Raw genomic sequence first — 14648 nt, 5'->3', positions numbered from 1 at the left:
GCCAGCTCAAACATGAAAACTGGGCAGGAAGGGTGTAAATGAAATGGAATTTTGATAGAGCACAAAGGGAAAGATGCTGAGGTTTGTTATTCTGAGACAGAAGAAGATCCTTAGCTCAACCCTTGGAATTTTGCCTTATCCCTGGCAGTGCCCAAGGCCAGGCTGGGTGGGCTTGGAGCACCCTGGGATAGTGGAAGGTGTGGGGGTGGAACAAGATGGGATTTAAGGACTGTCCAACCCAATCCATCCTGATATTCTGTGATTCAAAGTCCCCAAGTGCTGCCAAAGAGATGCCATGTTCCAGGCACAGGTCAGACATGGGCTCTGCACTAGAAAGAGATTTTATTCTTCTATGTAATCATTTAAGATTTCACATTAAAGCAGAACAGGGGCTTCACCTCGTTCTGATGTTCATTTTCCTGATCAGCTGCATCCTGAATCACGGGCTGTGCTGGGGGAGCTGAGTGAGGGGCTGGCAGGGAAAAGGCACGGGCGTGGATCCTACAAAGCTTCACTGATTCAGGAAACCCCCAGAGCCCTCCAGCCGTGGGTGGGAGGGCAGGGTGGGCAGGACCTGTCCTGAGCCTGTGCCAGGCGTGCCTCCCTCCCTCCCTAGCGGAAGTAGTTGGGGCAGTCGTGGGCGCTCAGGTTCCAGGCCTGGTCAAACGCCTGCACCACGGCCGGCAGCAGGGGCCCCTCCTCGCTGTAGTTGAGGTTCTGCTCCAGCTGCTCCATGTTGGACATGCCAATGATCACTGCATCTCCGAGAGAGCCCTGGGAACATGTTGCAGTGTGTTATAACAGCCTCTTTTGAACTCCCGGGTCCCTTCCCCAGGTGTGCCAACACCCCCCTCTCCCTTCCCCCTCGCCCCTTGCTGAGTGAGTCCTGTCAATCAGGCTCAACATTCCAGCAAGGAATGTGTGGTTGGTCAAGTTCAAAGGATGCCCCTCAGGCCTGGGGGTCGTTGGCCTGTCTGGGTGTCCCTCGTCCCTTGAGACCCTGCCCCTTCCATCTGGTTGGTGCTCACCTGTCCCCTCCCCTGCCCCTGTCCCTGAGCTTAAAAGGTGAATCAGGCCATGCGGCCGGGATTCTGTTGGAGCTGTTGCTCACGTTCAGCCCTCTGTAACCATGGAATAAACCTCTGGATATAAACCCTCCAGCAGAATCCATCTCCTTTTCTCTTCACCATCACCTGAAGCTTTCCTCCTGAGGTAAACGGAGTTCCTACCAAGCCTGGACTCGTTGAGTGCCCAGCTGCAATCTCCAGCAAGCCAAAGGTGTCTCTGGGGTGGTACACAACAGTTGCTGCCTTTGGCCCAGCAGTGAGGGTCAGACTGGCCCAGGCACCATCTAAATGGTAATATTGGGATTCATATTCTGATAGGAACACATGGGAAGGGTTGCTGATCCCAAAAGGAAGTTCACCTCCTGAATACCGTGGGCCAAACAAAGCATTTCTTTCCACTAAAGAACTCCTGAAGAAAGGTACAGCAGGGCCAGGCTGGGGTGGGTGGCTGTGCAGCTGGGATCCCTGAGGGACAGTGCTACACACAGAGCAGCATTTGGGGCTGGAGAAAACCTGAGGGACACCTTTGTCCTTGTTGGGCTGGGGCTAGAACTCCTTCTGTCCTTGTGCTGTTGTTCCCAAGCTCGTGTCAGAGGCCGAGTAAAGCCCCCAGATTTGTGCAGAATGCCTTCCCTTTCCACTGGAAACAGCTCAGATTAACCCACTGAGGAACCAGGTGTGGGGTTTTGGAGCTGATCTCACCCATCTCCTTGGAGTGCTCTGATGGAATTAAGCAAACAGTTGCTCCAGGAATTAAGCAACTGACACCACAAATTCTGCTCACTAGGCCAGGACATTCCCAAGGCACCCCAAATCCTCAGAAGCTGCCAAATCCTACTTTATGATGGGCTGGAGGAACATTTGGGGAACATCAGGAACTCTAAGCATGAGGTTCCTAGTCCAGTGAAAGGTCAGTCCTCTCCTTGCAGGGAAGCCAAGACCCCAGTAACTGGCATCTAAAATCTTCCACTTGAAGCTTCCAGCTCTGACCACATGGGAGAAGGCAGAGCTGCCTCTCTCCTGCTGCCTGGCAGAGTCTGTACAGCAATATTCACTTTGGAATGCCACAATGCCATGGGATTAAAAGACACCTATGCTGAAATTTCCCTGTTTGTGGGTCATGGCAGCAGTGCCCAGCCAAGCTCTCACCTGCAGTTTGGAGTGGTGGTAGAGCCAGCGCAGAGCAGCAGAGGCCAGGCTGGGTGCAGTGGAGCCATAAGCCTCTTTCAGAGCTTTTTCTACCAGTGCAATTCCCTCAAAATTGTGTTTTTTCCAGTACCTGCCAAAAAAAAAATAATCATTGTAACTGCCCTTGGGATCTCCAGTCAGTGGTACATCTATATTCCAATCAAAGGGCTTTCAGGAAGCCTCATACAACTCTTTGTAGCCTCTGAGGACTTCTGCAGGCTCCCTTGGGAGCTGTGAGGAAGCTGAGCCTAAAACTCACCCTGCAAAGCTCAGTCACACACCACAGCCCCAACCACGTGTGCTGACACAACCCCAAGCTCTGGTCAATTCTGCTCCCTCTCAGCTGACTATCGGAGTGTTTTTTTCATGCAGCCACTCCTGCTTGTCTGTCAGCTCAGGACATACCTGTCCCTGTAGGCCTGAGCCCAGTCATTCCCAAAAAACCTGCCGGTGGGCTGGCGCGTGTCCTTGTCCTCGTACTTGTACTTGCCGGTCAGCAGCCCCCCTGGGAGGGAAGCGAGCAGCAGATTCGGGGTTGGGCTGGCTCTGCAGAGCCCCCACTCCTCAGAGCTCTGTCCCAAGCCTTGGCCCTGTACCTGCCAGCGGGTTGTAGGCGTAGAAGCGCAGCCCGAAGTGCCTGAGGCAGGGGAACAGCTCGGCCTCCACCTGGCGCGTGGTCGCGTTGTACATTCCCTGCACGGGGTGGGAAAGGCCTCACACAGAGCTCAGGGCACAGCAGCTGCCCCTTCCCACCCTTCCCTGGCAATGCCCATCCCAGAGAGCGGCCTCAGGTCACACAAGGTGATGATTTGTTTAGGAACAGACTCGCTGAAGGACTGTAAATAACTGAAATTCCATGGCAGGGGAGTCGCTGGCTCCAGCAATGAACACACTGAGCTGTTTCTGAGCAGTGACCTCCCTCAGCTTCCTGCACTTCCTCACTGAAAGGGTGCTCAGGCCTTGAAGGGGCTGCCCAGGGAGGTAGTGGAGTCCCCATCCCTGGAGGTGTCAAAGGAAGGCCTGGATGTGGCACTCAGAGCTCTGGGTTGGGTGACAAGGTGGGCACTGGGCACAGTTGGGATTGGAGGTTGTTCCCAGCCTCAGTGACTCTCTGACTTCCCAGACTAACTGCAGCAGATTCCTTCTGTGTTTATATCTGACACACTGGGGCCAGATTTGGGAAGCCCAGATCCAAGCCTCCCTGCTCCCTCACCTGGTACACAGTTGGCATCACCCAGTTGTTGTACTTGCAGATGGTGCAGATTTCTGCCACCTCCCATGAGGCGTAGTTTGACAGGCCAAGCTCTTTAAACTTCCCCTGCAGAGGAATAAAAGGGAATTCACAGCCAGTGTTTCAAAGTTCATCTGGACCCAGACAGCACAAGATGGGTACAGTGAAAAGGACACAAATTTTAGTCCAGAAGGGTTAATTCCTGTCCACCTTTTCTGACAGACTATGAATTATTAAGACATGACAAAAATATTCCCCATTTTCTGTTCATTTGGAATTCACACCTTCTAGTTGAAATGATATAACCAGATAAATGAAACTCAGCAATTCTCTACCCATTACCAGCACTAATTTTAACCCAGACTGTTAACAGGGCTGGAAGCAAAGTCCAGATGTTCCAAGAGCTCTTGGGAACAAAGTGCACCACGTGAGCACACAGAGAGCAGTGGCTGCTCAGCTCTGCTCCCCTTCTCAGAGCTGGACAAACCCAGAGCTGCAGACGGGCACAACAAGCAGCCCTGGTTTAAAAAAAGCAGTGGGAAGGAGGGAATCAAGGATTGTCCAGGCTTGGACTCTGCACTTCACCTCTTTGTGCAGCTCGTTGCAGGCACGCAGGGTTTCCTCCACCGGGGTGCCGTGGTCAGGAGCGTGGAGGTAGAAGAGCTCCACACTCGTCCTCTGCAGCCTCTCCAGGGACGTGTCCAGCTGGGAGCGCACGCTCTCCGCCTTCAGCGTCTTCCCGTCCCACGGGTTGGCCTTGGTGGCCACTTCCACTGGCAGAGAGAGGAGGAATGAGCAAGGATCTTTCTACCTTGAGGAGGAGAGTGGGGATAAGTGACATAAGTGTTTGAGGTGTTTCAGGGAAGGAGCCTTTGCTCAGGAATCCCATCAGGGGATTCTTCTCTGAAAGGGGCTCTTCTCTGCAGGACTGAGGGTCTGCCCCAGGCAGGGAAGATCTGCTCCTCAAGGTTTTGGGATTCAGCACTAGCACAGGGGTCCCTTTCCCTCAGGCATGGAATCAGCAGGGAAAACTCTTGTCCTAAGGGGATGGGCCTGGGGCAACTCCATTTTCCTCAAGGAGGGAGTCAGCCAGGCAGGGAAGATCCCTGTCCTCAGGGAATGGACTCTGGGGAGGGCCCTTGTCCCTGGGAACGGCCTCAGACTGGCAGGGAAGACCCTTCCCTTTTTCCTTCCCCAGGGAAGTGCCATCTCCTCAGGGAGGGCATAGCCTAACAGGGAAGACACAGGGAAGCCCCATCATCCCATCTCCTCAGGGAGGGCACAGCCTAACAGGGAACACCCTGCTCCTCAGGGAACGAGTCCTGGGCAAGGCTCGTCTCCTCAAGGACAGTGTCAGCCTGGCAGAAGAGATGAGCCCTTCTCCTCAAGGGAGCACCCTCTCCTCAGGGCACGGTTCCCAGCAAGTCCCCTCTCCTCAGGGAAATCCCTTCTCCTCAGGAAAGACCCCTCTCCTCACAGATGGAGACCCCTGGCTAAGTCCCTTCTCCTCAAGGACAGTGTCAGCGTGGCACAGCAGTCCCTTCTCCTCAAGGACAGTGTCAGCCTGGCACAGCAGCCCCTTCTCCTCAGGGCAGCCCCTCTCCCCCGAGGGCAGCCCACCCCCCGCCGCCCTACCGGGCTCGGTGCCGCCGGCCAGCAGCGTGCCCAGGATGCGCTCGGACTCTCCGCCCGCGTACATGAAGGCAGTGTCGACGAGGCGGTACCGGCGACGCAGGAAGGCGCGGAGCAGCTCAGCGCTCGCCTCGGGCCCGGCTCGCCGGCCCATCTCCATTGCGCCCAGCACCACCGCGGGCCGGGCCCCGCCGCCCGCCACTGCCGCCATCGCTGCCCGCGCCGCCCGCACCGCCATCGCGCCTGCGCGGCCCCGCCCCGCCCGGCCCCTCACACGGCGGGGCCGGGACCCGGCTCACCGAGATCGGGAAGAAACAGCAACTTTGGGAAAGGCAGCGCTGGGAAACCGCGGGGGAATGCAGCGACTTTGTGCAAAGGCTCGCTGATTTCACGCTGTGAAAAATTGCCGATGTGCAGCAACTTCTTGAGAAAGCAGCAGAGGAGCGGCGGGTCTGGGACAGCGTTAAAGGAAACCCGGCAGGGTTTGCGAGAGCAGCGAAGGAAACTGGGCAGGGTTTGGGACAGCGGCGAAGGAAACCCGGCGGTGTCTGAGGAGTTGTGGATTCGCAAAGAAAAACAGCCCAAGTTTCAAAAAGAGCGGGTTTTCAAGGAAAAATACAGTTCCGAACCGCGTCGGTGAAGAGGCGAGTGCCGGTGCTGCGGGGACAGGTTGGGTCGATTTCGGCTTCTTTTATTTTTCTCCCCCCACTTTTTTTTCACTTCTCCTTTTCTTCTGCTTCTTTTTTTTTCCCCCTTCCATTTCCTTTTCTCCTATCCTTTTTTTCTTTTCTTTTTTGTTTCTTTTTTATTATTTTTTTCCCCTTCCCCCCTCCTTTTCCTCTTTTTTTCTCCCTTCTCGTCTTTATTTCTTCCTCTTCCTTAATTTCTCCTTTGAGGCCAGACGCTGCTAGGCTGGCATCAAACCCAATAAAGGTGAATTATCCACTAACGATGCATTTTTCCAACATGAGCCAGTACCCGGGGCATCCCCAGACCTGTCCCTCCCGCAGATCTTTCGTTCCCCATTGTTATTAATTTTTCCCTGTGTTATTCCCTTTTCCCCAGCGTTATCCCGGCAGTTCCATGGCTGCGCGGCGCTGGAGGGGTCTCCCCTCGGGGAATCTCTCCGATTGTCCCAATGGCTCCCGCTGGATCATGGATGTGTTCCATGAGTGTGCCCAGGACAGCCGGGATGTCGCCAGCATCGTCCTGGGGCTGGGCTCCATCGGCTGCTTCATCGCCGCAGCCTTCCCGTGAGTACCGATCCCAAATCCCCGGGTGCCGCTCCCAAATCCCTGGGTAAGGCTCCCGAATCCCCGGAGTGCTGCTCCTGAATTTCTGGGGACTGCTCCCAAATCCCTGAGTATCAGTCCCGAATTTATGGGTGCCGCTCCCGAATCCCTGAGTACCTCTCCCGAATTTATGGGGACCGCTCTCAAATCCCTGGGTAAGGCTCCCGAATCCCCTGGGTACTGCTCCCAAATCCCTGAGTATCAGTCCCGAATTTCTGGGGACCGCTCCCGAATTTATGGTTGCCGCTCTCAAACCCTTGGATACCTCTCCCGAATTTATGGAGACTGCTCCCAAATCCCCGAGTACTGCTCCCGAATCCCCGGGGACCGCTCCCAAATCCCTGAGTGTCAGTCCCGAATCCCTCAGTACCGCTCCCGAATTTCTGGGGACCGCTCTCAAATCCCTGGGTAAGGCTCCCGAATCCCCTGGGTTCCGCTCCCAAATCCCTGAGTATCACTCCCGAATTTATGGGGACCACTCCCGAATTTATGGGGAACTGCTCCCGAATCCTCGGGTACCACTCCCGAACCCCTGGATACCGCTCCCGAATCCCTGAGTACCGCTCCCGAATTTATGGGGACCGCTCCCAGATCCCTGGGTAAGGCTCCCAAATCCCCGAGTGCCGCTCCCAAATCCCCGAGTATCGCCCCCTCATCCCGGGCAGCCCTTCCCGGGGATGGCAGACACCCTCTGGCAAGCACAAGGTGCCAGAATCCTCAAATCCCCGCGGCACAAGCAGCGAGGGCTCGGCAGGGTGAGGGGAGCACAGCCCCGGAGCAGCGCAGCCCCGGAGCCCGGCGGTGGCCGCGGTGTTGTCGCCGTGCCCGAATGTCCCACGTCAGGCACGTGCAGGGCCGGCAGGACAGGTCACGCTGCAGGAGGAATGTCCCGTCCCCAGGAGCCCTAGGGTACGTGGAAGTGCTGACACAGGGGTGGCAGACAGGCACGTGAGGAGTCACGGCTCTTTCGCAAGCGGAGGGGAGGATCCTGCAGCTGGGATCATCCTCCCGTCCCTGGGATCATCCTCCTGCTCCTCCCACTGGGCTCTCAGTGAGCGCCGGTGGGGCTCGGGAGTTGTCCCTGGGGCCAGGGCAGCGTGTGGCCTTGCCTTTCCTCCCGTGACTGCTTGGGGATGCGCAGAATCCTGGGCATGGCTCCCCAGTAGCGCTCTGAGGTGATGTTTGTTCCCCTGCAGGCAGTTCTACCAGGCCTGCCGAACGGGCATCATGGACCAGGCTCTCTCCATCTATTTCCTGCTGGGATGGCTGGGCGGAGACCTCCTCAACCTCATCGGCTCCTTCCTGGCCGATCAGCTGCCCCTGCAGGTACCGGGCTGGCTCTCAAACAGCCCAGCTCCGGGGAGGAGGGAGGGGCTGGCAGCTGCTGTATCCCGAGCAGAGCCAAAACTGCCGGGGATGCTCCCTCTGCCCCCTAGAAATGCTCCCCTCTCCCATGCTGGGCTTGCTCCCTTCTCCCCTCGGGTGTGGTCCATTCTCTCCCAGGGATGCTCCCTCCTCCCTCTTTGGGGATGCTCCCTCCTTCCCCTCTTGGTGTTTTCCCTTTTCTCCCTGGGGTTGCTCCCTTTTTCCTCCCTGGGGATGCTCCCTGCTTCCCTTCTTGGTGTTTTCCCTTTTCTCCCATGGATGCTCCCTCCTTCCTCCCTGTGGGAATGCTCCCTCCTTCCTCCCCGGGGATGCTCCCTTCTTTTCCTCTTGGTGTTTTCCCTGTTCTCCCATGGGTGCTCCCTCCTTCCTCCCTGTGGGAATGCTCCCTCCTTCCTCCCCGGGGATGCTCCCTTCTTTCCCTCTTATTTTCTCTTTTCTCCCAGGGATGCTCTCTCCTTTCCCTGTGGGGTTGCTCCCTCCTTCCTCCCCAGGGATGCTCCCTTTTCCCCCTCTTGGTGTTTTCCCTTCTCTCCCTGGGGTTGCTCCCTTTTTCCTCCCTGGGGATGCTCCCTGCTTCCCTTCTTGGTGTTTTCCTTTTTCTCCCAGGGATGCTCCCTCCTTTCTTCCCCCATGGAGTTGCTCCCTCTTTCCTTCCCCTGTGGATATGCTCCCTCCTTCCTCCCTGGGGATGCTCTCTTTTTCCCCTCTTGGTTTTCCCTTCTCTCCCTGGGGTTGCTCCCCCCTTCTCTCCCTGGGGATGCTCCCTTCTTCCTCCCTGGGGATGCTCCTTCCTTCCCTTCTTGGTGTTTTCCCTTCTGTCCTAGGGATTCTCCCTTCTTCACCCCCGAGTTCCTCCTTTCCCTCCCTCTGGGGTGTTCCCTCCACCCCAGGACCCCTTTCTCTCACAGGGTTTCTCCCTTCACCCCAGGACACTCCCCTCTCCCCCAGGGGGGAGGGAGCAGCCCTGTGGGAGCCCCCCATGTCCCCATGGGTGTCCCCAGCCTGTCCCCTCCCCTCCCCACAGGTGTACACAGCCATTTACTACGTGCTGGCAGACCTGGCCATGCTGTCCCTGTACTGCTACTACCGGGTGAAGAACAGGGGCAGAGCCTGTGAGTTGGGGCACAGGGGAGGGCTCTGTTCCCCTGGGCACTGGGAGCAGAGAGGGGGAATTCTCTGGGAGCCTGGGAGATTCCAGGCACAGTCAGCAGATGATGCCTCTTGTTGCTTCTGGGTTGGTGGTTTGGTTTTTTTCCTTTTTTTCCTTGGATAATTTGAGCCCCTAGGAGAGGCAAAGCCAACAAACCCCTACAGGCTGGGCCTGGGGCTTCTGCAGGCCCTGCAACCCCCACTGCAAACAACCCCCCCATGAGCCTCAGGGGGCACAGAAACAAATAAATCCCCCACAGTTACGTGGTGATTCCACCTCAGAGCTGGGAATCACAGAGCTCCTGACTCAGGCAGTGCTGGAAGGGAAAGGGGGAAGTTTTGCCCACTGTTTCAGGCCAAAACTTGACAGGGAATTTCCTCTCTGTTCAACTGGAGTGAAAAGGGAACCTGAGCAATTCTTGCAGGGTTTAAACAGACAGAGAAAATCCCCTTTCCAGCACTGCTGAACCCCAAACAGGCTCCTTGAAACTGGGGTGATTGTTTAACTTAGAAAAGACATGTAAAGTTATTGCCAGTTGGTATTTGACCCATCAGATCCATGGTTTTGTTAAGCTGGAGAGCTTGCTTACTGAATATAATCACTAAAAATTACTGAAAAATAGCAAATTACTACTAACAAATAAGCCACAGCAGGGCTTATTTGTTGCTAGGGTTAGGAGTATGAATCCCTGCAAGGATTTGAGAGTGACTTAAGACAGTGAAATCTTCTAGTGGGGATGATTCTATAGAGCCTTAAACCCAAAGAAACCGAGATAGGAGCAGCTTCCTCCCTGATAAGGCACAAACTGGGCACATCCCTGGCAGATAAATCACACCAGCACCCACAGCAGCCACTGCCCCATCCCCTGGTGAGATAAGGGAGAGATCAGAGGTTGCTCAGTCCCTTGGTGAGATAAGGGGGAGCTTGGAGGTTTCTTCACCCCAGGAGGGTTCTGGGAGCCCCAGGGCTGTTGGGGTTGCTGGGCTCTCCCTGACCAGGCTCTGTGTGCCCTCTGCAGTCCCTGACCAGGCTCTGTTTGCCCTCTGCAGTCCCTGACCAGGCTCTGTGTGCCCTCTGCAGTCCCTGACCAGGCTCTGTGTGCCCTCTGCAGTCCCTGACCAGGCTCTGTGTGCCCTCTGCAGTCCCTGACCAGGCTCTGTGTGCCCTCTGCAGTCCCTGACCAGGCTCTGTTTGCCCTCTGCAGTCCCTGACCAGGCTCTGTGTGCCCTCTGCAGTCCCTGACCAGGCTCTGTTTGCCCTCTGCAGTCCCTGCTCCCATCAATGCAGCCTTTGTGTTCCTCTCCGTGGGGGCCCTGCCCAGCCTCTCCCTCCTGGGCAGTGCCAGCCCCGAGGCTCCAGGGGCTTTCAAGGGGAGATCTCTGCTGTCAGCTCCTGGGGATGAGCTTGGAGCAAAGGTGAGCCAGCTCCTAAACCTGGGAGATGGGAGAGAGGTCTGGGTGGGGATGCCCTGCTGGGTGCTGTGATCCCAAAAATCCACCCTGCACCCCACCATGTTTTCGGGTTAGGGGCTGTTCCTGTTTTAGGGCCAAATTGTTCTCCAGGAGACTGATAGAGTCTAGGAAGGTGGCACTGGAGAGTGAACTTTTTCAAAGATTTCTCCAAAATTCAGGAGCAGTTTGCTGCAGGATTTCAGACATTTCAGGGCATTTTCATTTGAAACTTCAAGCACTTCTATGGGCCTGCTCAAGAGTCAGCAAACCTCACAAATCCCATATCTCTGCAAACAGACTTTGTCTCAGGTACCTGCATAGGATGGACAACAAAATGTGGTTCCTGTGTTGAGGAAATTTGTAAGATTTCTCCCCTTTAATTATTTTTCCAATTATCCACATTTATATAAATTACTGAAAATCAAACAAGCAAGAAAGTGCAGCAAGGTAACTCAGTTGGCTGAAACTGAAAGTGGGTTTGCAGGATAGTTTTGCTCTGGTAATAGAAAAGGATCTCTGAGCAAAGCAAATAAAGCGAATTCCCGTTATAACAGACTGCCCTGGGTGTTTTCCTGTGGCAGGGTGAAATGTTAATTAGCAGCTGTAATTATCAGCGGCTGTCAGAGGAGGGGAGCGGGGTACACGCGGGGTGGGAGTGGCCGTGCTGGGCTCTGAGCTGGGGGCTGTCCCTGTCCCTGTCCCCGCCCCTTGCAGCCTTTCTCCAGGACCGAAATCATCGGATTTACCATCGGCTCCGTCTCCTCCGTGCTCTACCTGTGCTCCCGAGTGCCCCAGATCTGCACCAACGTGAGTGCCCAGCCTGGGGCTCCTCACCCTGGGGGCTGGGGACTCTCCTTTCTCCCCGGGGGAAGTTCTCCTTTTTCCTCTGCTCGGAGGTCCCAGGCCCCATCTCTGATCATTCCATAAGGGACCACTTCTCTGTATTTATTTTTCTCCCCTCCCTTTAACCTACCAATGTTTTGAGGGTGGGGCTTTCATTTTGTCTCATTTACAAGCCAAAGGGGAACTAAATGACTCCCAGTGCGTCACCACTTCTCTTTTTTACTGCTGGGGATGAGCATGATTAATAGCATGATTAAATTAATAGTTGTAGAGAGATTTAGGAGAGCTGCACTCAAGCTCCTCTCCTCTCCCTCTTTTCCCAGTACAAGAGGAAATCCACCAGTGGCGTCTCCTACTCTCTCTTTGCCCTGGTGATGCTGGGCAATTCCCTGTATGGGCTCAGTGTGCTCCTGAAGAACCCAGAGCCAGGCCAGGGCCAAGGTGATTACATCCTGCACCACCTGCCCTGGCTGGTGGGCAGCCTGGGCGTGCTGGCCCTGGATGTGGCTGTATCCTTTCCCCTGGGCTGGATCCATCCTGCAGGGCCTGCAGGGAGTGGGATTTAGGGCTGGGCAGGAGGGAGGGTGGTGCTGCTCCTGGGGATGTGTGCTGCTGCTCTGCCTGGGAAATGCTCAGCCCCTGCTTTGCACTGAGCTCCCTGTGCTGTTCCCACCTCTCCTGGCACAATCTCGGGGTGCTGACCCCCAGTGATCCCCAGCTCCCCCTGTGAGTGTGCAGAGCCTTGACCCCTCCCCAGATCTCCTTCCAGTTCCTGGCCTACAGGAAAGGACGGCCTGGCAGCCTCGAGGAGAGGGGGGCTCTCCTGGGGGAGCCAGAGGAGAGCCCAGAGAGCTGACAGAGAGACCTGCCCTGCCCGGAGAGGAGGAGGAGGAGGATGCACATGAGGAAGGCACGTGCCTTAGGGCTGGCCAGACCAGCCCCTCCATCCTGGTGGCTCCTGGCAGAAGAGGCTCTGAGCCCGTGGGTGACACGTTGTGCTGCCAAGGCGGTGGCAGAGGATGCTGCTGGGACACCTGGTGCCTCTTTGATACCAATGATGCTTTCAGGATAAAAGGGAATTTTTGGATACCTCAGCTGCTCTTCACTGCTCCAGTGCCCCACAGCTGAGCCTGGGCACTGCTGTGTCTGCCAGGGGCGATCTGGAGCTTCCTTGGTGCTGGAAAATGTGGGGAGGGGACAGAAGACTGACCTGCCACAGACACAGCCCTGTGGCCTCACAGCTGCCCCCTCAGCTCCTTCTGCAAACACACAGGGCTGGATCCATTGGGGAAGGAGCAGCAGAACCAAAGTCTTCAATCCACACCTGTTTTAATTAGCATGGCTCACCCATCTATAAAACACATCTTTCCCCACCTGCCTGCCTTGGTTTCATTTTGCTGCTTTACTTGGCAGCTCCTGCCTCTTTCCTAATGAGTCTCACAGTCCCATTCTCTGACTTCTCATTGTTGCCTCACCCATGTTTTAATTGCATGGATTCCTTGGGGAAGTTGCTCCATTGCTGTTCCCCAGCAGAAGAGCAGAGCTGCTCACTCTGCTTTTCAGTTCCTGCCCTCTGTCCTTGATGAATTTATCAACCTGACAAATTTATCCTCAGTGTGATGAATTTATCCTTATTCTGATGAATTTATCTTTAACCTGTTGAGTGTATCTGCAACACTGATGGGTTTATCCCCTCTGGGGGCCCTGAGCTCAGCCAGTGCTCCCTCCTGGAGCAGGGAAGGTCAGGAATCAGGGCTGGGTTGGGAGAAGCTGTGTGCCCAGCAGGAGAGAGTGGAGCTGTAGCCAGGCTCCCTCCCTTGGGCTGAGCTCCTCTGCTGGGGATGAGCAGCTCAGTCTCCCTGGGAAAATGAGGAAAAGCAACCAAAGCTTGGAGACCCTTCAGGAAAATGTTCACAGCTTGGCCTTGTGAAAACCAGAGCTTTCCTTTTCCTGCAGTTCCTATCAGCTCTTCCTTTTGCTTCCCTTACCCCTCTCCAGTTCCCCTCCTGATATCCAGCATTGTGTCCCTTTTGGCTTTATCATTAATTTATGATTCCTCAGCCAGTCCATGCCATTTGTGCTTCCCAAGGAAGTTCCTCTGCCTTGTCCTCACACTGAGGACACCAATCCATGGATCTCACATAAATGGGATTTCAGCTGCAGGTTCATGGGGACACAAACTGGGCAGTTCGTGGGGCTGACCCAGCTGCCTTCAGAAAGGAAATGTATTTTACACTCTCTGAGCCCTTTGAAACAAGTGAGTGAGCTTTTACTGGGTTAATTCACAGCTCCTGGGGATGAGCTTGGAGCAAAGGTGAGCCAGCTCCTAAACCTGGGAGATGGGAGAGAGGTCTGGGTGGGGATGCCCTGCTGGGTGCTGTGATCCCAAAAATCCACCCTGCACCCCAGCATGTGTTTTGGGGTTAGGGGCTGTTCCTGTTTTAGGGCCAAATTGTTCTCCAGGACACTGATAGAGTCTAGGAAGGTGGCACTACAAAGAGAACTTTTCCAAAGATTCTTCTAAAATTCAGGAGCAGTTTGCTGCAGGATTTCAGACATTTCAGGGCATTTTCATTTGAAACTTCAAGCACTTCTATGGGCCTGCTCAAGAGTCAGCAAACCTCACAAATCCCATATCTCTGCAAACAGACTTTATCTCAGGTACCTGCATAGGATGGACAACAAAATGTGGTTCCTGTGTTGAGGAAATTTGTAGGACCTCTCCCCTTTAATTCTTCTTCCAATTATTCACATAAATTACTGAAAATCAAAGCAAGAAAGTGCAGCAAGGTAACTCAGTTGGCTGAAACTGAAAGTGGGTTTGCAGGATAGTTTTGCTCTGGCAATAGGAAAGAATTCACAATTCTGCCCCTCCAGATCCACAGGCACAGGGGCTGCCCACCTCATCCTGAAGCAGCAGCATTTCCTGTCCTGTAGAACAATTCAGATCCTGTTTTAATCCAAAGCATGAGCAAATCCCTCATCTCTGCCACTCACAACACTGAATAATTGTCACACTGGCTTTTCCTAAACCTGGGCAAAGAACCTCTGCCATAAGGAAGAATTTGTTTATATATACATTTATATTTATATATAAATATAAACATCACGTGGAAGGGGACATCACACCCCCTTCCACACAAACATTTCTGGAGTGGGACAAAAAACAAACCCCAAGTTACCCTGCAAGGAAGGAAAGAGAAACAAGGAGGACACGATCACACAAACATCTTCCTGGGATTTTTTTTTTGGTTGTTTTTATTGTTTTAGTCTTTTTTTTTTCCTTTTATTTTTTTTCCATTTTTTAGTATGGAGGCTCAAGTATCAGATGTAGATTCAATTTAAGCTTTACAAAAAAAAACCAAAAAATCAAAACAAAAACCCCTTTTGCATTCCATAAAAATTGAC

At 54.5% G+C, this 14648-nt stretch overlaps 2 protein-coding genes across 2 annotated transcripts; one reads left to right on the top strand and one right to left on the bottom strand.

Moving 5' to 3' along the window:
• Window positions 1-34: 34 nt before the first annotated feature.
• AKR7A2 (aldo-keto reductase family 7 member A2) lies at window positions 35-5338 on the bottom strand. Its single transcript, XM_054294485.1, has 7 exons — window positions 5122-5338; window positions 4072-4259; window positions 3469-3573; window positions 2852-2948; window positions 2661-2760; window positions 2217-2346; window positions 35-774 (listed from the first exon to the last, which is right to left on the bottom strand). Exons 1-7 carry the CDS (start codon window positions 5327-5329, stop codon window positions 613-615), a joined length of 990 nt encoding a protein of 329 aa, XP_054150460.1. The 5' UTR covers window positions 5330-5338; the 3' UTR covers window positions 35-612.
• An 863-nt stretch (window positions 5339-6201) lies between these two features.
• Window positions 6202-12571, top strand: SLC66A1 (solute carrier family 66 member 1). Its single transcript, XM_054294475.1, has 7 exons — window positions 6202-6371; window positions 7607-7736; window positions 8821-8908; window positions 10213-10361; window positions 11112-11204; window positions 11564-11749; window positions 11998-12571. Exons 1-7 carry the CDS (start codon window positions 6202-6204, stop codon window positions 12094-12096), a joined length of 915 nt encoding a protein of 304 aa, XP_054150450.1. The 3' UTR covers window positions 12097-12571.
• The last annotated feature ends 2077 nt before the right edge of the window (window positions 12572-14648 follow it).

The sequence above is a fragment of the Melozone crissalis genome, unplaced genomic scaffold (genome assembly GCF_028551555.1).
Source record: "Melozone crissalis strain CALT ecotype California unplaced genomic scaffold, PUWL_Pcris_2 ptg000251l_1, whole genome shotgun sequence".
Taxonomy (NCBI): Eukaryota; Metazoa; Chordata; class Aves; order Passeriformes; family Passerellidae; genus Melozone; species Melozone crissalis.
The sequence above is the reverse complement of the archived record's forward strand: the minus strand, read 5'-3'. Positions and strand labels throughout refer to the sequence as shown.

What these genes read in the sequence shown, in the direction of transcription:
- AKR7A2 (XM_054294485.1), bottom strand. Translation starts at nt 5,329, where the DNA reads ATGGCGGCAGTGGCGGGCGGCGGGGCCCGGCCCGCGGTGGTGCTGGGC. An exon ending in GCAACGAGCTGCACAAAGAG is followed by an intron (nt 3,574 to 4,071) that starts GTGAAGTGCAGA and finishes ATTCCTCTGCAG; the next exon opens with GGGAAGTTTAAAGAGCTTGG. An exon ending in ACCACCACTCCAAACTGCAG is followed by an intron (nt 775 to 2,216) that starts GTGAGAGCTTGG and finishes ACATGTTCCCAG; the next exon opens with GGCTCTCTCGGAGATGCAGT.
- SLC66A1 (XM_054294475.1), top strand. Translation starts at nt 6,202, where the DNA reads ATGGCTGCGCGGCGCTGGAGGGGTCTCCCCTCGGGGAATCTCTCCGAT. An exon ending in TTCATCGCCGCAGCCTTCCC is followed by an intron (nt 6,372 to 7,606) that starts GTGAGTACCGAT and finishes GTTCCCCTGCAG; the next exon opens with GCAGTTCTACCAGGCCTGCC. An exon ending in GAAGAACAGGGGCAGAGCCT is followed by an intron (nt 8,909 to 10,212) that starts GTGAGTTGGGGC and finishes TGCCCTCTGCAG; the next exon opens with TCCCTGCTCCCATCAATGCA.